The sequence below is a fragment of the Cygnus olor genome, chromosome 1 (assembly GCF_009769625.2).
Source record: "Cygnus olor isolate bCygOlo1 chromosome 1, bCygOlo1.pri.v2, whole genome shotgun sequence".
Taxonomy (NCBI): Eukaryota; Metazoa; Chordata; class Aves; order Anseriformes; family Anatidae; genus Cygnus; species Cygnus olor.
This window is the reverse complement of record NC_049169.1, coordinates 3482824-3508597: the sequence shown is the minus strand read 5'-3', so window position 1 is coordinate 3508597 and position 25774 is coordinate 3482824. Positions and strand designations below refer to the sequence as shown.

Below are 25774 nucleotides of genomic sequence, written 5' to 3'. Positions count from 1 at the left end.
GAACAGATGAACAGATGGATGGAAAGAAAGAAGGAAGGAAGGAAGGAAGGAAGGAAGGAAGGAAGGAAGGAAGGATGCTGAGATGCTGAGTGTCACAGTGGTGGAAATTGCTCTCCTTTCATGGAGACCTGCATCCCTTTGGCAAGTGGCAATGCAAAAGGTATGTCAGAAAGCACTTCATCACACTGCTCCCTTCCTACAAACCCATGCTTGCTGTTACAGGCTGGATGCAACCACTGGGAAGCCCTTTGGAAAAGATCTCCCATCCCAAACTTGACCTGAAGGTGATGCTCTTTTCCTAACCTCCACCCTAGCTCAGCTGGTGTCTAACAGGTCCACCGCCAGCAGAAGGCATGGCTTATTCAAACTGCAGGCTCTTCCTTTTCAGAAGCCTACCAAATACTTAATCCCAAAGCAGAAAGAAATACAAAACAAGCAGTGAGAGCACTGCAAGTCCAGGAGTCAATGCTTTCCTACCACACATGCTATCTCTCTTCTATATCTAACTGTTGTTCTCTCTTCCCTCTTGCCCAGTTGCCCTTTCCAAATCTCCGTGTTGGACCCGGGGCTAATAACTGGTAATGAGCCGCTGTTTGCCTGGGCTGGTGGCCAGTGGGGCCTGATGAGTGTTCTCCACAGAAGAAATGAATAGGATCTGGTTGAAACAGAAGAGAGAAAACCCCTGCAAGCACGGGCTGACAGTAACAAAGGACAGACAGGACAGGATTATGTTCAGTGTCCCTTTAGCATGAAGATTACTCACAAAAGATACAGTATGTCGTTCTGTGGGAAAAGAAAGGCCCTTTCATGCTGTGAGCCCCTGAGACAAAAGGATTTAATGCATGCTAAGAGAGAGAAAGAGGATGGAGGAGAAGTCCTGTAGGCTATCATGCCCCTCACCAGCACGAGGTCCTTCCCAAAAGCCTGAAAGTTCACTTGAATTTCAGCCAGGTTCCCTCACATTTTTTTTTTTTTTGAGAAGGCAGAAAAAAACCCTACCTGTCCTTGACCTTCCTGGCTGCATTTTGGCAGGGCAGGGCTGATTATTTAGTTTCACTTTTTGGACCAACGTCACTTCTTCATTTTAAGGAAAACGAGCATAACATAGCAGCTATTGCTGTATTTTGACACCATGAGTTACAGTGTACTCAGTGTACACTCTCCTCTTGCATGTGCCAGTGATAAAAACAACCCAAAACCTTTCATTTCTGTGCTGGGCAACAGCAGTCTGCCTGATACCTCTCTGCAGGAGGAAAGCTCAAGCCTTCCCCACACATATCCGTGTGAACAGCAGCCAAATGGCCTGGAGGAAATGAGCACGCTGAAAAAACATGATTTCATTTCCTCGTGTGTGTATCCCACGGCTGCGCCGGTGATACGGTGTCTCTGAGATGGGGACAACCCCGGAGGGGTGAGAACTTTCCCTTATTGCTAGCTGTGAGGATAGGCTTGTTCGGACCCGAGGCAGCAAGGTTTGGGAGGCTGGAGGTGCCAGAGCCTTGGATGGGGTTGGTGTTGAAGGGCTCGGTTAGGATGCGAAAACGCGTTGAGAATATAAAGGGAATGATGTGGCAATTTGTGCCGATGGATCTCATTGCATGACAAGTCGAAGGATCACCAGCAACCACGCCACAAAGAAATGCAGAGGTCATAACCACGTTGCAGCGGATGCGTGGTGTTCTGCAAGCTGGGGAGGATGCTTGGAGGGAAACAGCTTGCTCGGAAAGGTCACAGCTTTGAGCGCAAACCAAAAAAGAAACAAGTCAGTGCAAAACGCAAAGCGAAAGGACACGTCCTGTCCATCCAACGCCACCGCCTCTCCACGCAGCCCCTCTTGTTAAATTAATTCCCTGCCCGAGAGCTTCCCGCTTCCTATTTCAGAAATGCCTCCCCTCCACCCCCTGCCCTGACCACCTTGTTGAAACAGCTCAGATTGGCTGAAAATCTATTAATAGTGAGAAAAGGAAACCCAAAAGAATAACTTAGGAAATGGTGGGCGACACACCCCATGCCGGCGGGCTGAGCCCGGCTCAAAGCCTCGCGCCAGTCGGCTCCTGCTCCTCCCAAGGCAGGATGAGAAAGCTACGGAGACCCAGCAACCCAGGGAAGGGGAGGGGATACGGGCCAGGCCCTAGGAAGTTCCTATTTGCATCCCCTTTTTGCAGCTTTTCCTGATTAAATAGGGGCATTGGGTTGAGTTTGCCAAAGGGAAAGCGGGGGCTGAAGCTGCAGGGGTGGTGTTGGCCAGGGGACGGTGTGTACCAGCGCCAGCGAGGATGCTCCTGGTCAAAAGGAGGGATTTATCCCTGAAACGCAGCCCTGTCTGGGCAGGAACAGCGCACAGTTGCTGCAGAGGACAGGAAATTTGTCACCTCCTTTTAGAACCGTGAGGTCAATCAGATTGGCAGAATATCACAGAGCAGAGTTATTTATGCTGGAATTAAGCTGGGCTACCAGAGCGAGCGGTCACCTCGCTGAGACTGAAATTGTGCTGGTGAACGTGCTCTGTCCTTTGCTCAGGGCTAGATGGGATCCAACAGCATCGTCCCCCCTAGCTCCCTGCTGGGATTTCAGCAACGGAAATTCGGCCTGAAGACTCTGATAGTATTCTCACCACCCTTCCCCTTGGCAAAGAGGCATCCTCCACTTCACCAAATACACTTTCAAATGGGCATTTCCTGCCCGCTTTGCTGCCAGTCTCACCACCAGCATTATGAAATGTGTTCACCCAGGCTAACTTGGCTTCCCAGGTGAGAAGGTGGGGAAAGGTCCACCAGAGCACTGCCAGGCTGTAACCCATCAGCCCAATTACCTGATGCAGAGATTTTGATCCTGCCCAAAACCCTGCCAGAAGAAAAAGTGCTGCAGAACGCTCTTGATAGAATTGCATTCTGAAATATTAAAGATGAGCCCTGATGGCTGGAGCTAATTCGTGCTACAGCATTGCTCAGGAAGGAAATGAGCGTGGCTGGGCTTTGATTTAAAGCCACTGGGCTTGTTTTCAGTGGGGAATCTTCTTGATGCTGCTGTGATGAGGCTTTATTGGTAAGACCCTTCAGTTTGGTGCTGTTCAGCTCTTGCACATGAGTGCACATGCAAAATCAAGGCAGCAAAACTGACAAGCATCCTCTCTGCTGTCAAATGAAACGAACCTGCAGCCACAACCTCTACCCAATAAGCCCTTACAGGCTGCACACAGGGGGAAAACATGGTTGTGCTTCATACCCTGAAGGGCTTTATGCTCTTATCACACCCATCCACACGGAGAGGATCGTGCAGGGCTTCCTGCTGGTGGCCGCACTGCCACCATTCAGCTGGGGATTTGGAGCAGGTCCCCACAGCACCTTTGCAACATCCTGGGGGTTCTTATCAAGCTGCAGGGTTTTTGTAGCCACTCATGTCCCTGCAGTAGCCAAAAGCTGCTCTGCTTTAATTCAGACCGGGTGAAACTTTCAGTCGTCCCTGTTTTACCTGATGGAAGTAACCCAGCAGCTCAGGGAGCAGGATGTGAACCAAGCCTCGTGTGAGCTTTGGCTGGTCCATCCCTCCTGTTAGATCTGCCTCACTGATTTTATTCAAACGACTGTCTCTAAACCTCCTTGGTTTTGACCAAGAAACCCACCTGTGTCCTGAGGCACCTTCTCTGCCAGGATTGCGACACATGTCCCTGAAACCCAGGTCCTGATGAACTGGCATTTTCTGATGAGAAACATGCTTCATTAACAAATTCCCCATCAGCTCTTTCTGCAAGTATTTCAGCCAGCTCAGCTTGTCTGCTGTTTCATTTGGAAGCCTGACAAATATTAAAAATCATCATCCCAAGGCACGTCTCCCTGTTGGACACACTCTTCTTCTCCGACCTCTCTCCCTACTCCCTTGGCCCCTCCTTATGCTGCATTTGGGGAGGCAGAAATGGGTTCATTTGCTGTGCTAATTAACGACTAGCTAGTGGACTTGAGGGAGCAGAAATATCTCAGCCCTCCTCACTCCCATCTTCTCAAAATCACTGTCATCCAATTGCCCTTCATGCCATGCATGGACCTCTCCCGAATTTCCCCTCGAGGACTGGTTGCTGCCAAGAAATTGCCATCTGCCACCCAAACGTGGAAACCTTCCACCCCAAACGTGGCATCTTCCACCCAAATGGCCCCAAAAGGTCCGTCCCTGGCAGTGCCATCTGCATGGCCAGCCCCAGTCTGCCTCTCTCGTGAATAAACGCGGGACATCTGATTTAGGAGTCTCCACGCCTCTTCCCACGGACGGTCTGTAGCTATCTAAGTGAAGGGAAAGAGGAAAAAACATTGAAAAAGGAGACAGGAAAACCCGTGTGGAAAATGAAGGCTCCAAAATCCTTCACACGAGGTTGTCAAGGAGGCAAACAGACACACACAGACAGGCACACCTCTGTCCACTCTGCTCAGGCATTTTTATCACGGAGCCTGGGAACATTCTCTTTCCACTGGGGGCTGGTGGGATTTGGAAGGGGCCCGGCTCCATCCCAGCACCTTCCCCAGGCTGCAGAACAGAGCGGGGGCTCTCTGCAGCCCGGGCAGAAACGCCCCACATCGCTCAGGAAATGGTAGCGGAGCTGCTGGAGCGGAAACATTGGGAGCAGCAGCCAAAAAATCTGCGTGTCCCAGCCTGACCAGAGCCTCTCAGCTCAAGCAGAGTTCCTGCCCTTCTCCTTCATGCCATGAGTGTGGGGTTATCCCACGATATCCTTGCTTCTTTGAGCCAAGATTTGTGGCAGCACGACGTCCTGCTGTATCAGGCGAGCATCAATCTCCCTCGTGCAAACAAGAGCTCTCCTCCTGCAACCAGCAGCCAAAGGACACAATGCCTGGTACATTTCGCCCTCTGTTGCTGCAGAAGTCACCCAGGGACTCTGGAAGAAACTCAAGGTTTACACTGAGTAATGGGCAGCAGCAGTAAAGCCCAGCTACCTCTGTCCCTAAGCAGTGGCCATGAATCAAAATGACACTGAAAATCACGAGAATGCCACAAGACCGCATGACTTTGTTGTACAGAGACCATTTGGGGGTCCTTCTTGTGTAATTTCTGGGTTGTCAGTCTTCAAGATGCCCTTGCAGCCTTTAGCCTGTGCTAAAAAAGCCCGTCTTTTGAAAAAAGTAAATAGACGAAAAGCCTAGATTTGTCCCAATTTGGAGAGGAATCGCAGGAAGGGCTGAGAGCCTGGGTAAGGCTCCCAGGTTGGCCATGCCAACTTGAGTCCCGTGGGAGAATGCCCAGCATCACCACCAGGGCTGAAGGCTGGCCCACGTGGACTTCAAAAGGAAGGATCTCTGATCCCTTGAGGGCTGAGCTGCCACATCAAAGCCACCCCTCTCGGAGACCTGACCTTTCTCTGCTGCAGAACTGATGCTCACTGCCTGAGGATGGCCAGGGGGGTGATTTTATTCACTGGGATGGAGCAGAAGTCCCTCCCTGTTCTTTTTGCCCCGGAAAGATGAATCATCCCTGCCTGGTTTGTCCTGGAGGGCTACTACAGACAGCTTGAGAAGGAGCGAGGACAGGAGCCAGTGAGACGGGAGCTGATTTTCATTCATCCCGATAGCTTGTCTGCACTGGAGTGAGTACTCAGGAAAATTAATCTAAAATTAAAAGGAGGTATGATTTCAGAGTGGATTAGTCGAAGTGCACACAACCCACCAGGTGGCCACTCCTGTTCAGCTTTAAGTCAACTCTCATTCAGTTTAGCCAAAATGGAGTGGATTAAATCAAATTAAAGTCTCCTTAGCTCCGAAAGCCAACACGAGGTGGGGTGAGGGGGACAACATGCAGTTTAAGAATGCTGATTCAGGAGAAATCTGGTGATACTCCCCACACAAACAAGCCCCCAGATATCACATTTGGCACTGATGCCAACCAAAAATCAGTGACAGGGCACATCTGCCTCCCCAGCTGGTGCTGGCCTTTCCTGATCCCTGCATGCAGGAAGCTCTGCATTTGGTGTCCCATCAGCAGCTCTTGCTGCTCACTCAGTTTTTATTCTGGAGAAAGGCAGGGCGATGAGATGGCAGTGGATGGGACCCTCCGCTAGCTGTGCCACGCACCAATTCCCGGTCCTGTGTTGGCAGAGGTGGGTTTGCAGGTCCACAGCATCCTTGTTGGGTGGCAAAGGGAGACCAAACTCATCATCTCACCTTCCTCTCCAGCTGGCCGGCCTCAGATTTGGGTTCATACTGAGCAAAATGAGGAAGGACACAGCCCTTGGTACCCTGCTGGCTGAATCTCCACCAGCTGGCTGGTGGCAACGAGGAGCTACACCTCCTGATGCCACTCAAGCTGGGTGCCGTGGATCGGCTGTGTGTCTTGAGCTGCTCCAGGAGAGATGAAGGCCACAAGGGTTTTGCAAATAAACGTCACCAAAAGCAAGGCCACCAGATTCTGCTGGAGGCTGGCACTAGCTGGAGGCCCAGCATGGAGCTGGAGCCCTATGGGTGGGAAAACAAGAGGGGAAACACCTAATCTAGAGGAATACGGAGGGAAAACACCTAACCAAGAGAAATAAGATCTCAGCCTCATCACAGGCAGCTCCAGGGCAAAGGAAAAAAAAATGTGGCTGGGCATCTGGAAGGTCAGTTTGTGCTGGCACACGGCACCGCCGTGGCACTGCACAGTGCTGTCCCCCCCTTCTGTGCACCTCCCTTTCCTCCCCTCCTCCCCGAAGATTTACAGCAGGAATTGCCCTCCCGTGACAGCCTCTGCTTGCTCCCACCACCGAGGTTTTTGGCTTCTGGAGCCCTCAGCGGAGCCTTGCTCGGGGGCAGGCCTTGGAGGATGCTCGCCCATTTTGAGGGCAAAAAAGGCCAGCGGAAAAGCGATGGCGAGGCGGTGATAAGACCCGCAGCCTCGCCCTCCTTTGTGCGCCCAGCGCCTTTGGTGAGTCACGCTGCCAGCCCAAATTTACGCTCTCGGCTCTGCCCTGCTCCAGACAGCCAGCTTTAATTTTTAACCTTTTCGGGGTCGTGAATCCCATCGCCTTCCCCCAGCCCCATCACACAATGCCCAACACCGAGGTGGTCGCAGAGATGATGAACTGGACTCATCTTTGGCCCTCCGAGATTGAAAGGTGGTGGAAGGTGCTATGATAAGTAGCCAAAGACACAAGGAGACACCTCCAACAGGTGCTGGTGACCTCCTCAAACATCCCAACCTCTCTCGGTAAAATTTGGGGTGATTCCTAGTTAAATACAAACTCTGCATTGCCTTCTGCGTTTGCTGCTTGTTTGGCCTATGCATGGGGACAGGTTCCCCCGCAGACACTTCACGGGGCATCTGCAAACCTTCACTGACATTAAAGCTGCCACCAGCAGTGTCTCTAAGACAACTTTTTGGATTACTTTTAAGACAACTGGATGTCAGGATCAGGCCCTCTGCCGTGACCAGTCCCCTCCACGACCTTGGTTAGCCAGGGTTACGGAGCCAGCAGCCCGGAGATTTCCTGTCAGCACTGCGAGGAGGACTCCACATTTCCTTGCGATCCTTTGTGTCTCGCTGCTATTTTGGGTCCCACCTTTTTTCTTCGGCTCCCCACCCACACCTCCCTCAGGGTGGGGTCTTCCCGGATAATTCGGCGCTCTATATATACACACACACGCACGCATATATGCATGCATGTACATATATTTATATAGCTGTGCATGCGAGCTGAGCCTTCGGGTGCTGGCTGGACACGGCGCACTTGGCAGTAGGCTCAGGGCTATTCTTTAGGTGGGGAGAGCCTAGGAAGGGAAGGACACAGCTCACCCTCCCTCCTATTCAAAACTATTTAAAGACCGTCTGGCACGGAGCTGCTTTCCCACCAAATGGCTCCAGTGACGATCTGGCTTTAAAGCTGTGTAATCAGATCAACATCTATTGTTGGCAAATTCGTAATTGCCTCATTATTTAACTATCCAGAAGCAGTCAGTTTAATAGGGAAAAAAAGAATATACATTTTAGTTTTTTTTATTAAGAGCATCAGGACTCAGTTTCCATTTGAAGAAGTTTTGTTCTTCAAACTCAACAGCTCCTGCTCTCCCCATCCTTATAACAATACACATGATCGCAGGGATCACTGATGAAATATGCAGGCAATGAGAGATGATCTTTTTCAGTGCTGTCCTAATGTGGGACAGCATATTTGTTACCCAGTGGTGCCTTACATATAGCTATGAGCAGCACAAGCAGAGGAGCCCTAACCATTTCCCTCTAAGAGGAAGGATGCTCTTAAAGAACGATGCACTGGCTCACATCCTTGCTCTGCCACAGCCCTCCAAAACAACCCTGGTGACATTTCTTAACCTCTCCCTTCCTCAGTTCCCCCCATCTCTACGTGCAGGAGGGGATAGATTTCGGATGGAGGAGCTGTCTTCATTTAGGGGCTGGCCCAGCACCTTGCTACCCGGGGCCCCAGTCTTGGTTAGGTGCCACAGCAATACAAATAATTACTAATACTAATCCCCATGAGAGTCTATTACATTATAGTTCAACTTCCTCCCAAACAATTGCTCCTCTTCCTTGCTTTGTATGTTCTTCAAAAGAAGCGGCTGCTGTGCTTTAGGGCTGGGACACCAGCGGAGGTAAACATACACCCAACGTTCCTGCTCAGCTGGGCCTGGGCAGCAAAAAAAAGATAAATCTGATTTAAGACAATCACATTGTAGGCAGAAAAAAAAAATTGGGGGGTTCAATGGAAACAGCAACCTGGCAGCACTAAACAGAGTTTATCCTGAGAAGTCCCTTAGGGCATATTTACTCACTATTTACAGGATGGTCATATTCAGAATGGCAAAAAGAGCAAGAAATGTCAAAAGCACAAGTGGCCACTGGTCTCAGGGCTCAAAACATCTTCATCTATGGAGCAGTGAAGGCTGCAGTCCTCGTTCCCACATTACAGTGGAGGGAAGTAGAGGTTTATGGTGAACATACAGCTTGCAGGCACAGTGCTTGGACATTTCTCTGCTTATGTGCGGGCACTGTGCCTGTACCACCCAAAAGGTGCATAACGGGAAAGATAACCCATAAAAAATGGGCAGAAAAATGCTCCTCGTCCACAGCCAGTCCTGGGCTGAAGTTGGTCCATCCACTGTGCGTATGGGACAGGCAAATTGTCCCATGTAGAGCATACAAGGCATGGAAAAACCCCAGTGCCATAGGTTTAGGTGTAATATCACACTAGGGAGCTGAGACACCAAAATATTGAGCGTCCAACAAAAGCAGGGCTGGCAATGCAGACTGGCCATCCCAAAGTGGTTTGAGCTGGTGCATGTTAGAGCAGAACAGGCTCTGGGTGGAATGTCTTGAGGGCCTTAAGTCCTCCTTTAAGCAGCTAGCTTGCTCTGAAATGCATGTTGGCACATCTCCGGGGAGGTTTTCCCATTGCCAGGAGCATGAATATAAGCTTACACAGCAAGCAGCGAAGGTGGAAAAGGAAGAAGGCTCTTGCTAATAAGTTGGCCAAGTGTCCTGACTTAATGTTGATGAAGAACAATGCACGTTTCGGTCACCCCTTCCAAGACAGAACCTGCAACGGCTTTAATGAGTCAAATCAAACGTGGCTTTGTCATAGGAGATGAGACACAACCGGGACCAGTCAGCTGGGTTCTTGGCTGCTGAATGACATTGTCTTTCCAGCCCAGTGACCTCATTGTTATGACTCAATAAGGGAACAATGTTGTCCTCCCAGCAAGGAGTGGGATTCCTGCACGGTTAGAGCTGAGCAGAAGAGCACAGTAAGTTGTAGGATGTCACTAGGTCAGGGACCCAGCATTTTGCATGCAGTGCAAGCAGGCTGTGGTGGGTTTTAATGGCATTGTTGTGTGCTGAGAAACATAATATATAACACGAGTATAGCATGGAACAGTGGCCATATTCGCCTCCCTAAAATCCCTGGACAGGTAGATCTAGGTAGTGGGTTTGAGCATGCAGAGACTCACCAGTCAGGGAGAAAAACACTAAATGGTATCTAATAGAAAGGAGATCTTGCAGCACCCCGACTCCTGGGGCTCTGGACCTGCACCCAGCTTGGCTTTGGAGCTAGGGGCTTTGCTGACATGGCCATGCCACCAAAACCCTTCTCCCTCCTGGCTGCGAAGTGGCACAAGTCTGGAGGTCACACGTCGGGGCAGGCCATGGCAGGGCAAAGGAAGGGAGCAAAGGAAGCAGGAAGGAAGAAGGAGCTGCATCCCCTCCCTGCTGTTAATCATCCTCCTCTTTCGCCTTAGCCAGGCTGGCAGGTCTGCGAAGACCACGCTGGGCTCTTGCCTTGGAAGGGGGTCAGGGATGGGACCCACAGCTCTGGGCACAGAAGGGGGATGTGGGGCTGGGCTTGATATTAATATCCAAGTTACTCCGCTGCTGCTACGTGAACAACCCCATCGTGCTTGCAAGAGATAGCAAAAACAATTCTACCCTATGAGATACAAGAAAAACAGCATCTCTGTTTACAGAAAGACAATTGAAAATTCCCACCCAGACTCTAAATCCACCTTCAGAGAAGCACCACCAGCTCCTCCAGATGTATCTGGTTATTATTATCAGGGCAAAATATCCCTTGACTCCAGCTGGGGCAGCTCTCAGAGATCAGGCCTCTGACCTGCTGGCCACAGAGGCAAGAAAAGTTTGAGGCATCAATCAAAAGCAAACAGTGACTTTTAGCAATGCTTGGGAATTGATTGTTGCTATTAAATAATTAAGAACTAGCAAGATAGTGTACTCTAGACACCGCTCCCTGGGCCAAGTGTGCTCCTGGCCTCTGTTAGCTGTGGCCACTCAGCACATGGGCAACCCTGCTTGTTCCCTCCATCACCCAGACCTTTCTACATGGGCTACAGCATCATGGATGAGAGGCTGAAGTGCTTGAAAGGTGAGAAATAAAAGCACCAGGTCTTTCACCCTGCAAGCTGCTGCATAGCACTGTGGCAGAATAAATTAGACACGTGTCCTGAAGCCAGCCATTGCATTTGGAGACTTTGGACACAGAAGGTCACAGGATCAGAGAATGGTTGAGATGGGAAGGGACCTCTGGAAACCATCTGGTCCAACCCCTGCTCAGGCAGGACCATCCAGATGTTTTTTGAAGATCTCCAAGGAGGGAGACTCCAAAACCTCCCTGGATAACCTGTGCCAGTGTGTTCCACTTTGTACCCATTGCCTCTTGTGAATGGCCAAGTCTGTTGCCATGGGATTTGGACCAGCTCTCCCAAACAGGAGAAGGACCACATAGGAGAAAAACAAGAAGGGGAGCAACCTCCCATTTGGCAAACATCCCCGATGCATGGAGGGCTGAACTCACCTGTGATGTAGATGAGCTCGGCACCAGGATGTCAGGCACCTCACTGCTGTAGGCACACACAGACTCTTGCCTTGGGGAAGCTGGCTTGCATCCAGACCAGCTCCAGCTGGACCCAAAAGCTGGTATTTATTGCTACAGAACTGATGCATCAGTCCCAATTTATGTTATCAAGGAGAGAGAACCTCCTTTCCCCAGCCTTGGTAGCTTCATTGTAGTGGTTATGGGTTGAACATGGCCAGGACAATTTGCAACCCCTGGGCTTTGGGAAGTGCAGTGAGGCCCAGGTGGCAAGTTGCCATAGCAAGCCATTCCCTGCTGTTTCAAGTGAGAAATATAGAAAATCAGCCCATGGGCACCTCTCAGACATCTGCCTTCTGCAGCAAAGGGCAGTCTTGTTGATTCAAACAAGAGCTGAGATATCTGAGGTTATTTGCTGCAGTTGTCCCTGTGAAAATCTGAAATAAACTTCATGTTGTCCCTGTCCCCTATGAAATAAATTCCTGCAGCAGGAATACCTTTACTTACTTCGCAGGCAGGCTGTGAGCATCTGCTCCTGCCAGATTGGGGCAAAGGCAAAATCTTATTACCCCTTGCTCTCTGCTCTGTTCAGACTGAGCTGAAGTCCCTATAAAAACAGCTCACAAGCTGAACCTTCCTCACCCTCCCGTTCCCCAGCTGAGATGGAGATAAAGCCCTGCCCCTAAAACTGCTTCTGAGCTGGATTAGCAGGAAACCCCTCCCCAAAAAGCCAGCTGGGCTGGGGGCAGCTCTCGGCGCTGCTTGTGGGGAAAGCAGCTTATGTCCCCGCAGATTGGAGCAGCCCCACCAGCCCCACAAAACGCTCTCATAGAAGACAAAGCAGAGAGCTGCCACCCTATTCCTCAAACTCACACACACAGCCCCCAGATTGCTGGGGTTCCTTTGGCATGGCTGTCCTGTGAGTATTTCTCATCAAATTTGCAAGCTACATGTGAATTTGGTGGTCTACAAAATCTGTATTTTATCCAGGGGCTTTTTGCAGGTTTTTATCATGACTGTTGGTGTGTTTTTTTTCTGCTTAAAAGTATTGCTGAGATACTTAGAGCCACAGCAGCCCTCCTCCTGGGGCAGGACCCTGCAGGTGTTTGCAGGTTAGGGCTGGAAGCATCTCCACAGTCACGATGCCAAAAAATTCTGCAGGCAATTAGAAAGGGAAGCTGGCAAAGCAGAGTGCAATCACCCAGCATCAAAATTTGCCTTCCTTTTTCATCCAAAATGCAGCAGGACCTCAGCAATCACCACCTCAGAGCTTAGCATCTTTGGGTCTTGTCCAAAAAGCAGCTCTCCGTGTTCCTCTCTGCTTTGTCCCCCTAAAAGCACCGTGTCGTGGCTCTGCCCCCATCCCGACGCCTATTGAGTTGTTTGTGCTGGGCCCTGAGATGGAGTTTCTGTGCTGCTGTTAGTGATGAGGACGAGACGCCGTAATCTCTTTCTAATGGGATCAGGGGAAGGAGAGCCCTGCTCCCCCAGGGGTTGCTGTGCCACCAAAAACCCTTTAACCACCCCCAAAACTTTACCCTGCGCAGCTGTCAGCTACCCATGGCCAGGCTTCATAGGAGCACAATAGAGCTGGATTTTTGTTGTTGTTAACAGAAAAACAGCTCTTCCCTTTATCATATTTCTGCATTTCTCTCTCCAGCTCTTCATAAAGAACATTACTGGACCCTACAAACTATATATTGCCTGTAAGGCAATGCATCTTGCTACAAACCCAACCTCAGGTTCCCACTTTTCCCTGACCCCTTCCCACCAGGCCACCCTTCCTCTTCTTGTGCCACTTTCTTGGCCATAAGAACAGTTTTTTCCCCCAGTTTGGCTGCCCTAAATTACCCCCACCAGTTGCAGCCATGGTTTGGAGGAGCCCTGACATAGGGAACACGGATACTGATGGGTGATAGGCTTTGTCCTTGGTCATGAAGCCCCCACTGGTGGAAATATTGGCCCTCAGGAGTTATTAACACCACCCTAGCTGCTGTCAGCCTTCTCCTTGTTGGAAAACTTCACAGAAAAAGGGTTTTAGGGTAAGATGGTGACTTATAGGTCAGATTTTGAGAACTGTTCTGTGTGGCAGAGCTTCTCTGGAGCATGGCCATCATGGGATACTGATACCCCCAACAGCCTGTGGGCCTGAGGAAACACAGAGTGAGGCCTGCAGGATCTGGGCCAGGGCCTGAATGGTGTTAGCGCATCCTCCACCTTGAGCTGGGCCCATCAGGTAACTTCAGCAGCCTTAACTGATGTGTCTTAGCAGAGGCAGATGTCTCCACACCATGGAGGAGCTACCCCAAAGCTGCCACACGTACATGTGGAGCAGTGAGGGCAGGAGGAGCAACCACAGCCGTCTTGGCAGCAATGACCAGGCTCAACAACTGAAAACATCCTTTGAGAGGGGCCTCCTATGATGAGGGGCTCAGGACGCTGCAACAAGGATGTGTTGCTCATCAGGTTGTTCTTTTTGTGTGATTGTTCCCTCAACCAGTAATGTTTTAGTTGTCAGGCCTGCTGGAGAAAGCGCTCTCTAATGGAGGATCATCAGGGAGATGCATCTAAATGGGCTGGCTGAGGGGATCCAGGCTCCAGCAGGTTTTGCAGAATTGTCTATTACCAGTGTTTTACTTTGGAAAGAAGAGGGGCAATTGAGTTTATCGCTCCCCAGATTCCCAAGATGCAGCATGCAAGGATGGAAGTCCATCAGGATCTGCCAGGCTACATTGCTCTCCTGGACACAAAGAAGGTTGCTCCAAGCTGGCCTTGTCCCATGGGGACTGCACTGCCATGGGCCACAGTCCTGCAAGGTCAGGTCTCCTCTTAATTTCTGAAAGGCCAAACTTGTCATCTAGCAGCTAAGAGGAGATTAAATATGTTGTACTAGGTCTAAACCCAAATGAGATATCCATGGCACTTGGGGAATTTGTATTTTCAGCACTAGATGGGATGGGATTTGGATATGGGTCAACAAGTGGGCAGCCAATTAAAGAAAGTCTCCTAAAATCTTGGTTTTCTTTCCTTTAATTGCTGTTTGACCTCACCATAGGCAGATGTCCAGGGTATCTAGACACCAAGAGTAGGGTTCTTCTGCCTTCAGTTCGATGGTCAAATGTTACATATATAAACCTTGGCTAGCCATTTAAAATCCCTCTGCATATACTGGAAAGACATATTCAGCCATGCCATCAATGGTTAGTTCTAAGCTGTGAAAGCAATTGGGAACTGGCAGCTGAAAAATAAAATTGCTTCCTCTCCCATTTTAAACAGTAAAAGTGAGATTTAAGAGAATGACTCCTGTTTATTCAAAACCCTCCAGGGACATGAAACAATTCATTTCAGTCACTAACTCCATCTAAGATTGACGCTTGAGATTTGCTCAATAAACTGCTTGGTTTTAACCTCAAAAGCACGTTGAAAAGTTTATGTGCTAGGTATTCAGGACCTCTGATGCTTGATGTATTTAAAGGAATTTTAAATGCTGCTTTGCATCTGTCAGTTTAACAGAAATTTCATCCCCAGGTAAAAAGTGATTGCCTGCAACAAGCCCAAAATTAGTGTTATTCATCATTACCTAGGAAGACTTCAAAGATGAATACATTAGAAATCAAAATAGAGCTGTGGCAGGCTATATAGCTGCTTAAATAAATATGTTAATAGTGTGTCCACCTGGATGGAAAATGCAGCTGAAAGGTAATAGCGAGCCGTAAATCTCCATGTTTTACAGTGAGCAACCAAGGGGAATCAACCTTGCTTAAGGGATATAGCTATGAATTGGAAATGAAAAGCACGGTTAAAATCAAATCATTCAAATTAAGACTTTATGCTTCCCTATTTTAAATCATGATTAAAATTCATAATTTAAGCCACATGGATTTAAATCAAAGCACCCTGCCATAAAATGAGGTTTTGAACCCTGTGTGAGGCTTTAATGAGAAAAAGGATGTTCTCCTGTTGCATGCCGTTAATGAGGATTCATTGGTACCTGGAGGAACTATCTTAGAAGCCTACAAAATTGCAGAGATTGAGAGTGTGGAGAGGTTTTTCTAATCTGTCTAGGAAAATCTTAGGAAACAAAGTAATTTTCTATACTAGGGTGTTGTAAGAAGCTCAAAACTTATTTTTCCATGATATTCCATGTGACTGTTAGAGACAGGAAAATTTATCACCTAAACCAGAGGTCAGCACCTCTCACTGAGTTTTTGGCATGTGAATTATCCCAAGGCACGGGTGAGAGTGGCAGCAATGATCTCGAGAGCCACCAAGGTGTGCTGAGATTAAATCCTGCATTCCTGAAAAATGGGGCAAGAGTGCGATTTTCGCTTACTGGTCCCACAGCCATGTCCTGTTTTGCTCATGTTTTGCCCTGGTTTTCTTTTGGCCAAGTGAGGCTTTATCAGGAGCCCCATGGCAGGTGTGGGCTCATCACATTTGCAGCACATTGCATTGCTGCAATCCAGCTTTTCATTGCCACTGGTGATTTTGGTGTGCTTATGGCATTGCCTTAATTTGGCATCAATCCATGTTCCCTTTGATGGAGGCATTTGCCCCTGTGAGAGCACGAACACTTTGTGTGTCGAGCCAGATTGGGGAATTAATCCATCTGAAAACAAACCCAATATTATTAAAAAAAAAAAAAAAAAAAAAAAAAAGGGGGGGGGGGGAGTGATTATTTCCTGCATTTACTGAGAGCTATTACTTTCTTCACCTTGCCAAGAGAAACCTGTGGGAAAAAAAAAAAAAAAAAACAAAAAAAAAAAACAACAACAACAAAAAAAACAGATGCAGGCTCTGAAACCAAACCATGTCATCAGCAGCTAGAGAGTGAGAAGATGGCTAAAAAAATTCATGAAATAAAAGGCTGGGTTTGAAGTCGTGCGATTGCCATCTCTTTTGTAGAAGCTTCATATTAGCTCACCTAGTACTTGCTAGAAACTTGCTTCCCTTAACCATGCTTTAAGTGTCTCTTGTGTTGATTAATAAATTAGAAATGTCCAACACAGGCAACTTTAATTGCTTATTTAGAATATATATATTTAATAACATTCTTCTGAAGCTCTGAGTATACTTGCATACCATCAGCAATAATGCTAAACCTCAGATGCAATGAAACAAGCAGAAAAAGAAAAGTGTGTTTTATACTGATCACAGACCTTTAACTTCATGTAAACTCTCCGTTACAAAATGAAGAAATTTCTGCAGTTCAGCCAGGAGGGTGACTTTTTTAATACAACCCATTCAAATTTTTTTTTCTTAAATTCTAAAACAATCGATTGAACATTGTTAATCACACCCATCATATCTATATGGTTCCTCCATAAGAAAGCTACAGAACAGCTGAGGACCACAGCAGACGTGCTGATATCCTCCTGTGGAGTATTGCACAGCTCTAGGAGGTGCATCGTGGCGGAGCCACTCATGGATCCATTTCAGCTGCTGGTACTGCCGCAACTATTTGCAATTATCCAGGGAAAAGTTACACCAATATAGCCACTTCTAATTGCATCTCTGCTGGAGAACACAGTGCATCGCTTTAACTACTCTGCTTTTTCCCACAGTCGAGGAATACAGTGCCTTGATAAGCAACGTGTAATAGCCACCCTGAAAGCTATCCATTTTCCGCAGGCTGCAGCAGTATCACTGAAACTTTTACATTTTTTTTTCCTCATTTGTGTACATGGTGGAATGTCTTATCTCACGCTCCTGCGTTTAGAGTCCGGGGGGAAAAATAAAAACAACATTTTTGCTATTATGCTTCAAAGAAGGGCTTTCTCAAACAGTTTCTCTAAACCCTTCTGCAAACCCTTTCAAATCCCCTTTGTCGAAGTCAGGAATCTGGCATTTTCTCCTTGCCTGTGTCGAGCAGAAGCCACTTAGAATAAATGCCTGACAAGCGTGTCTCCTCCTTTCTTACAATAGCCAGCATGGAGATTTAATGTATCTTTAAGTACTGAAGCTTAAGAACTCTAAGCCAATTTCTACCTTCTCCTCCAGTTAAATTTACTAAAATCAATTAAGGCTGAGAGAGAAAAATTCAGCCTTTATTTTTAATAACTATGGCTGTATTCTAACACTGCAAAATGACCTTCCTCCTCTCCTTCGCCAGTCTCATGAGCCATGTGCTATAAGACCAAAGACACACAGAATTTGCGAGACAGAGAAAAATCTGCTGGATTAATCCAGTTTTTATTGAGGATGCTAATATGACTGCAACCTCTAAAATGAGAACAACTCAGAAATAAAACTTTACCTTTTCAATTTTGGAGGAGATTTTAACACAGATCTTTGCCTGTTTCTGAGGCATCTGTCCTGCACCTGGCTGCAAACACAGATTTGTTTTAAACCCAAAGACTGCTCTTCCTATCTGCCCTGCCATGTTCCAACCTTTAAGTTGTACGCTTAACACACCACCGAGAAGTTGTTCCAAATCCCAAAACCTAATTTTTTGGCCATTTTTAAGCAGATACTGTTATGCAACGGAAGGATTTCCAGGGACGGATCCTGGACACTTTTGGTGTACATCAGACCCTGAAGGGGACTGTGCATGGACACAAGCATCTCTAGTGTCCAAATCATCCCAAGACACACCTGAATTGTCTTCAGAAGATGCCCCTCCTCTTTCCATTAACAGAAGCTGGATTCAAGGACAACTCAGCTCCAACCCTAAAGACCTCGGTTATGTATCTGAGCCTACAAGGAACTCATTTGGGTCCTTCAGGTGGAGAAAAAGAGCAACTTGGGCCCATTCCCTCCCCACTGCCCTGTGCACCCGAACAGTGCCTCTGGGGGTGGTGGTGGCCCCAGTGCTTCATCAGGCTGCGGTGCCTTGCACATGAATGATGAAAATCACAACCCGGGGAGTGCTGCATGTTTGTAGGCTGCCTTCCTGCAGCTTCTTTATTGCAGATGCACATCTAAAATCAGGTGCTTCAGCAGAGCTGGGGGCTCTTTCCCATTCATTAGCCCTTCTGCTCTACGCTGGGTGTCGAGGCGTTGCACGGAGTTAATTTCAGTAAGTTGTTTGCATTCTCCCTGCCTCCTTGCAATGCTTTGTCACCGAGCTGTCACCAGCAGCGCACACAACACTGAGCAGTCCTGGCTTGTGGCCAGGAAAGCCGTGACACGTACTTTATTTACGGGACGAGAAAGGTGCCTGCAGCACGTGGAGAAGCACGTGCTGCAAAGACACAAAGATTTGCAAAAAAGCAGCCAGGCATAGCGACCAGAAAACTTCAGTGACAAGACTCAATAAGCGAGTGGTCAATGGAGGATTTTGGTGCCTTCAGGGTCTGGAGCAGCTTTGTTTTGTCTCTTGAAGGCCAGGGGGAATTTTCTTGTCCGGGTTGATGAGGCATCCTGAGCTGGTTCCCAATGGCTCTCAGCAATATTCAGGAGCTAAGGCTGACCCTGAGGCATGCAACGACTTAATTCAAGAGAACCTGTGCATGCAGCCACCCATGTAGGTCATTCCAAACATCCCACCCCAGTGCTCTGCACTATCAGCAGGCAGTAATGTTACTATTGGTATTTCCCAGGACTGCCCAAAGCACTCACTGGTCCCAGCACTATTTGCAATTCAAAGCAGGAAGCTAAGTTGAAGTGGGCTAAGTCACCTTCGAAGGAGCCCATCCCTTCACCTTGGCTCTGTAAGAGGGTGAAGCCACTGATCCTGCTCACCGGGAAGTTCAGAGAGAGGAGAAATATTAGCACATCAGCATAGTCACATTGTAAAGGAGTGTTGACAGAGCAAAGTCAGCAGCTCTTCCTCTTCATCATTGGGCTGAACTCCAAAGTTACCAGATGCCACGATAAAAACCCTTGAAACGTGCCATGAGACTTCTCCACCTTCCCCTTGCACTGCCAGGGGATAGCTTCTGGCCATGGAAAGCTGCTGTTGCATTTCAGCCCCCTGCTCACCAGGACTTCGCTGGTGTTGTTTGTACTGCAGTGGCCCTGGAGACCCCAGGAAAGGCATGTCCCTGTCCCTGAACACTCGTCGTGGGGTCTCTCCGAAAAGAAGAAAAAACAGAAAGAAAAGACAGCACAGCCAGTCCTTACGCCCCGTATTAGCAGATCACATATGATTTTTGTACAATGATGGGGAAGTTTATCTTTTTCTTCCCAGCCTTTTCCACCTTCTCAAAAAGAGTTGTTCAACTCTGAAGTAACATGGTTTTAGGCTAGCTACAGCTTAGGCACCTCAAAAGTGGAGCTGCGATATGGGGAGAGCACTGCCCTTCTGCCTCCTCCCAGCTCTAACTGGGTCTACATCTTCCTGAAGGACCTCCAGAAAATCACCACAAGGCTTTAGCCTGTGCTAGAACAGGAAAATACACAATAAGCGCCATTAACACCTAATGAAGCTAAGATAAACTGCCTCCCTCCTCCCAAATAATGAAGGAAGCAGCACGAGAAAGGCCCTCGGAGTGTAGGACACCATCACACCAGTCAGTTCAGGGAAAAGACAGCAATTTTTTGGTCGAGCACCAACAGCATTGGTAGGTCTTCTGCGGGAGACTGGAGGTAAATCCCCAAACCCCACCATGCAGTGGGACCCCCAAAAAGAACCGGGCTCTGCCAACCACATCCCAAATGCCCTGTGGTTTCAACCCCAACAGCTACATCTTACAGTATTTTTATTTATTGAGCATGAGCCCATCTAGGCACATTGGGCAGGAAGGTGCACCTTGCCTGGGATCTCGTCCTCAACTTACATCCCATCCCACCCTGCTGCAGGGGGAAAGACTCGGTGGCTTTCCTTGGCAATCGCAAACCTAGAGGCGATGCTCTCTGTAATGTGGGATTATAGGATGAAGCCCTCGGGGGTGCGGAGAGGTGAGCACAGGTCGCTGGAGAACTACTGCTGGGACCTTGAGCAACGTGGTCCAGGGGGGTGGACCTGGATGGGCTTTAAGGTCCTTTCCAACCCAAACCATGCTGTAATTGACAAATGTCTATGGTTCTGTGACTAACAAATGACAGATGACTGTGTGCATCCTCTAGAATAAATTAAAAAAAAAAAAAAAAGGCAAACTTTGCTCAGGAGTTCTCTGAAGGGAAGGACAGGCATTGCAAGAATTCAGGAGCAACATCCTTACGCGGAGATTGGCCGCTTACAGGAGAAGCTATGCAGCCAGCAGCGCACATAAAGAGGCTTTCGAGGAGGAAGTTGGTAGAAGCATGTGAAAACACTTCAGAGAGCTTGTGAGATTTCACATGCCTGCACACGGGGAATGGACCAAACTGGGCCACCCGGATTCCTGCAGAGTTCAAGCCCTCCTGCGACGTTCAGGACCGAAGGCTCAGGGGATGCTCGGCTGGGAATTTCTGGGCAGCCGTGGGTAGGTTGTTTGCGCCGTGCTTGGTCCTGCTGCTTGGACCATCTGGAGATGGAGATGCTGAAGGCATCTGGGCTCTGGATGCCACGGTGGGACCTCAGGGGTAGGGCAAAGGGGCAATGCAGTGATTCAGCATCACGGGGAAGGGGGCAAAATTCAGTGTGCAAACAAATGGGATGGATGCGGCCCTGCACCTAACCCCTGAGAGCAAACCTCTGCTGTTGTATAGTGATGTAACACCCAGAATAACACAGGGGCTGCTGCACAGCCTGGGAAATCCACTCTAACTAGGGTTTAGTCCCGATAGCCTATGCCCCAAAACACCCTACAGCTCGCTTGCACCATGCCAGGAAGCTTATGTCTTCTGGAGGGTGCAGATGGGGAGAGAAGACGCAGGATTTATAGGGTAAATAATAACCAAAGCACAGCCCAATCCTCCCCAGAAATGCTGAGAGCAGATATTTGCTGCCAGTCTCCCGTCACCACCGACATGAGTGATCACCAGCCTCCTCCTCATAAGCCTTTTGAGCAACTCTCCGGAATTAAATCAGTGTATTGCACGGTTCCAGCTCCTTTCATCCAGGGATCTTCAAGTGCTTTACAAACAAGTCTTTAATTAAGCCGCCTAAACAGACCCATGGGATATCATTACTGTATCTGCTTTGCCACCGGGGAATCAAAGGCATGGCACTGCCTGTACGAGGCAAGGTTTGGAAACAGGATGCAAAAACCTGGTCAAAGTTCCTCCAGCAGCAGGACATGAAGATACTCTCTGCTTCAGCACTGATTTTGAAACACTCTGGCTAACAACTTCTTTTTCCTCACGTTGGCATGGCCCCAATTTCCTGCTCCTGCCCATGTCAGGATTAGTATTCGATGGATTAGATAGATTTAAAAAATGCGCGCCTTTGACAGTCTGTCTTGGACAAACACGAACCCCGAGTACCAGGGAGCCAGGGCAGCTTTTGGGAATGAAGAGGGCTGTTTTGGAAACAAGATCTTAAAATCTGGAGGTATGTGGTATGTTTTGAGCTGGACAAAGGGCAGGACCTGCTCCTGCCTTTCACCCTCAGGACAGGTTTGTGCTGTGGCTCTTTTTAATCCTCTCCCTGAGAATGAAGCGTATCGGTTTTCTCTTCCTGATGCAATTCTGCTATCATGCCCCCAAGTGGGATAGAAGATCTCATAAATAAGGAATAAACAAAATCAAATGGCCTGGGAGCATGCCGTAATGGGTAACTCCGAGCCCCTTGCAAACTGGCTGGATTTAAAGACGTTATTTGCCGAATGTTGTATTCGCTCCATCTCTTGGATGGACTGGCCATGCCTTGTCTGAGACTGATTTTATTCTGACATACAGCAGGAAAAAAAGATGGGAATCTCTCCACAATCAGATACAAACCTGGACATGAGTATTTGTAGGGAAACAGCTGTACCCCAAATAGTTGCTTTTAAAAACTCCAGCCCAATTCTCTTCTACCGCTAGCACGATGTTGCCACCTTCTTCTTCAGGACACCCCAAACTGTCCTCCCAAATCCCAACTCCCTGCTCATGCACCCATTTCACATCCAACCTAAACATCAAGCTCTTGCAGGAGGGAGGCAAGCAATGAGCCCCATCCAAGTTACTGTTGTAAGACACCAAAAAACTTCTAGTTTCATTTACAAACCCAACTTCTTCCCATTTTAGGGGGGGGGGGGAACAATGCACTTTGGGGGCTGAGCAATTCAGGTGATCACAGCAGATACCAGACAAGCACTGCTGGGACCAGCAGAATAAACCTGGCCAAGCCACAGAGCCCAAGCCAAAATACCAAGCAGCTAAGGGTGCCTATTTTGACCACTAAGGAAGAAATTCCTGGTGCCAACACCCAGGGAGCAACACAAAAGCACCTCTAAGTAGCTTATTTCAAAACTTCGGAGCAGCAACTATGGCAGGAAATGCTGTTTGGGAGGATTTAATCAAATAATTTCCGAGAAATATGTAATAGGATCACTCGAGAGTGCTACAGAAACAGGTCCCTCCACCTTCCTTCCCAGGGCACCGTCCTGGAGCCGAAAGCCTGTTTTGTGCCAGTCCGAGCATATTTAGCCCTCAGGTCTGAAAAACAACACAAAACTGTCTGAGAAGCCAAATTCAGCTAAACTCAGCTCATTTCTGGCCGGTGCAAGAAAAACTGCATTAACGGCTCCTGCTTCATGCCAACATTAATGAGACTGAGGGTTTTTAATGGCAAGAGAAATCTCCTGCAGCTCCCACGGCGGCGCCAGGAGGAGATGAGGACTTCCCACCTGCTCACCCACCAAGACCCGACACACTTTTTTTTTCCCCCTCTGCCATCGCTACGCCAGTCCTGAGAGCAGCAGGACAATAAGAAAAGGGCAGGCGGAGATTCCAGCCTGACCTCAGCCAATTCCCCCCCAGTTCAAACCCCAGGGCCCTGCCCCTGCTCTGCTTTTACCTCCGGAGAGTTCCCGAGCTTTTGTTACCTTAAACCAAAGCACATCTAGCTCCGCAGAGGCTCGGCTGTGTGACATGACCCGGAGCAAGATTTCACCTTCTCCTTTAATTTCCCCCCCACCACCACCCTTCTCCCTGAGAAATCCCCCAACTCCTCCCCGCCTTTATTCGCTTTGAGAGCAATCAGTGCGGTTCCCTTCCCCGCTACTTTTCGGAGCAGTTTACAGTCATCTCTCCCCAAACCATCCCTCCTGCAGCCTCTGCGGTACCCGCAGCCGGTCTCGCAGCGCCCATGTCCCCCGTGCTGTTGCACAACCCAAGGCAGCATCTCCACCTCCTCTCCCAAACCTCCCCAAACCCACCTCGCCGCGAAGGGTCTCCAGATGCCGATCCTTTATCCGGCTCTATCATTGACTTTGCCATCTTCCATCACCTTTTTCCCCCCATCTCCCCATGCCACCTCCTCAAACAGAAAGTGGAGGGCTCCATGCCTACGGCACCTTGCGTGCTGGACCAGCGCCACACCAACACAAAGTTCTCCCTCGCCTGGTGGGACCCCCAAATTGCTGCGTGCGCCTTGGCGCTCTGCACTCCCTTCCACAAACCGCCAAGATTTGGGCACAAGCCCATTCGGGGGGGGGGCTTTGTGAAGCCACACGAGGGAGCGAAGAAGCAGCGCGGGCAGCTCGTACCGCTGCATAAAGGAACGAGCACTGCGGCTCGCCGTCCTACGGATCCGTGCCCCGAGTCGCGCTGCCGGTTGGCTCCCCGCACTTCGTTGCTGAACGAGAGGGTTAATAAAGCCAGATTCAGCATCCCCCTCATTATTCTTTTCTGGTTTCAACTTGCCAAGAGCTTCCCGAGTAAAGGGGATGAGAGAGAGGGGTGGATGCTGGATGCGCAAAGCCCCGAAAAGCTTGGGGAAAAAATAGTAAAAATAAAAATATAGAAAGAAATAAATAGAAAATAAAAACATAGAAAAATAGAAATATAGAAAATAGAAATATAGAACAATAGAAATACAGAAAAATAGAAATATAGAAAAATAGGAATATAGAAAACTAGGAATATAGAAAACTAGGAATATAGAAAAATAAAGTAGCAAAGGGAAGGCAGCTCCGGGGGGAGCGGCGGTGCCACTCACCGTGCAGCAGCAGCAGCAGCAGCAGCAGCGGTGCCCGCATGGTGCCTCGGTGCGGCCGGCCCCGATCCCACAGCGGCTCCCGGCGCTGTCCCCGTTTGGGGCGGGCGGGCGCTGCCCTCCCCCGGCCCCGGTCCCGGAGCCGGCCCCGGTTCTCCCCCGCCCCACAGCCGGGGGAGGCGCCCGGCGGCCCCGACCCGCCCCCGCCTCCGCCCCGCAGGGATGGAGGGGGCTGGCACGGGGGGGTTTGAGGGGAGAGGGGCTTTTAGGGGATTTGTGGGTTCCTTTGAGGTGGGAGGTTTGGGGGGTGATGGCTTGATAGAAAGAGGGGTTGAGGTTCGCGGAGTTTGGGGTTGGAGGTTGGGTTTTCCTCGGGATGGGGGTGTGAGGGAGGTGGGATGCAATTGGAGGGATTTGGGTTTTTGGGGGGTTGAAGGTGGTGTTTTCTTTTCTTTCTTTTTCTTTTTTTTTTTTGTTTTGTTTTGTTTTTGTTTTGTTTTGTTTGTTTTTGTTGGGATGAGGGTCTACAGGGGGATTTGGGGTTCCCTCCTGCTACTGGGTCTGATTTGGGGGGGTTCATGAAGTTTGGGGTTGGAGGTTGGGTTTTCCTCGGGATGCGGTTGTGAGGGGGGGTGGGATTCAAGTGGAGGGATTTGGGGTGTTTTGTTGGGGTGGGAGGTTGGGAGGTAGTTTTTTGTTTGTTTTGGTTTGTTTGTTTGTTTGTTTTGTTTTGTTTTGTTTTTTTGTTGGGATGAGGGTCTACAGGGGGATTTGGGGATCCTGCCTGCTACTGGGTGAGATCTGGGGGATTCACAGAATTTGGGAATGGAGGTTGGGTTTTCCTCGGGATGTGGGTGTGAGGGAGGTGGGATTCAAGTGGAGGGATTTGGGGTTTTCGTTGGGGTGGGAGATTAGAGCCCATGTTTTATTTTGATTTTGTTTTTGTTGGGATGAGGGTCTACAGGATATGGGGTTCCCAACTGCTATTGGGTGTTATCTGGGGAGTTCATGGAGTCTGGGGAAGGAGGTTGGATTTTCCTCGGGAAGGGGTTCTGCGGGGGAGTTGGGATTCCCATTTGCATGTGTGGAGATTTGGGGTATTCATCGGGATGGGGGCTAAGGTGGTTTTGTTTCTTTTATTGGGATGGAGGTGGAGGGGTGGGGGATTCCCATCTGCTATAAGGAGCATGTGGGGGGGTTCCTTGGGCTAGAGTTTGGAGGAGTTCAGGCTTTGCATCTCCATGTGGGGGGACTTGAGGTTTTTTTTGGGGTGGGTGTTTGGGGAGGATTTGGGGTTCCCCCATGCATGGGAGCAGCTTTCAGATTTCAGTGGAGTTGGGGTTTGGAGCTGAATGGGGGTTCCCACATGCATGGCAGTGCATTTGGGGGTTTCACCTTGATGGGGGCTTGTGTAGATTTGTGGTTTTTCAACTGCATGGAAGGGAATTTGGGGTTTCCTTATAGATGGGGATTTGCATGCAGGGATGTGGGATTCCTACTAGTATGGAAGG

The 25774-nt window shown here is 49.1% G+C and overlaps 1 protein-coding gene across 6 annotated transcripts in view; it reads right to left on the bottom strand.

Annotated features, from left to right (window-relative positions):
• PODXL (podocalyxin like) overlaps positions 1-24417 on the bottom strand; it is a 43847-nt gene extending 19430 nt beyond the window's left edge. For all 6 annotated transcript variants that reach the window (XM_040546226.1, XM_040546244.1, XM_040546234.1 and 3 more), the window contains exon 1: positions 24267-24417. In XM_040546226.1, coding sequence (XP_040402160.1) covers positions 24267-24306 — 40 coding nt within the window. In that variant the 5' untranslated portion in view covers positions 24307-24417. The remainder of the gene's footprint in view (positions 1-24266) is intronic.
• Positions 24418-25774: the final 1357 nt, after the last annotated feature.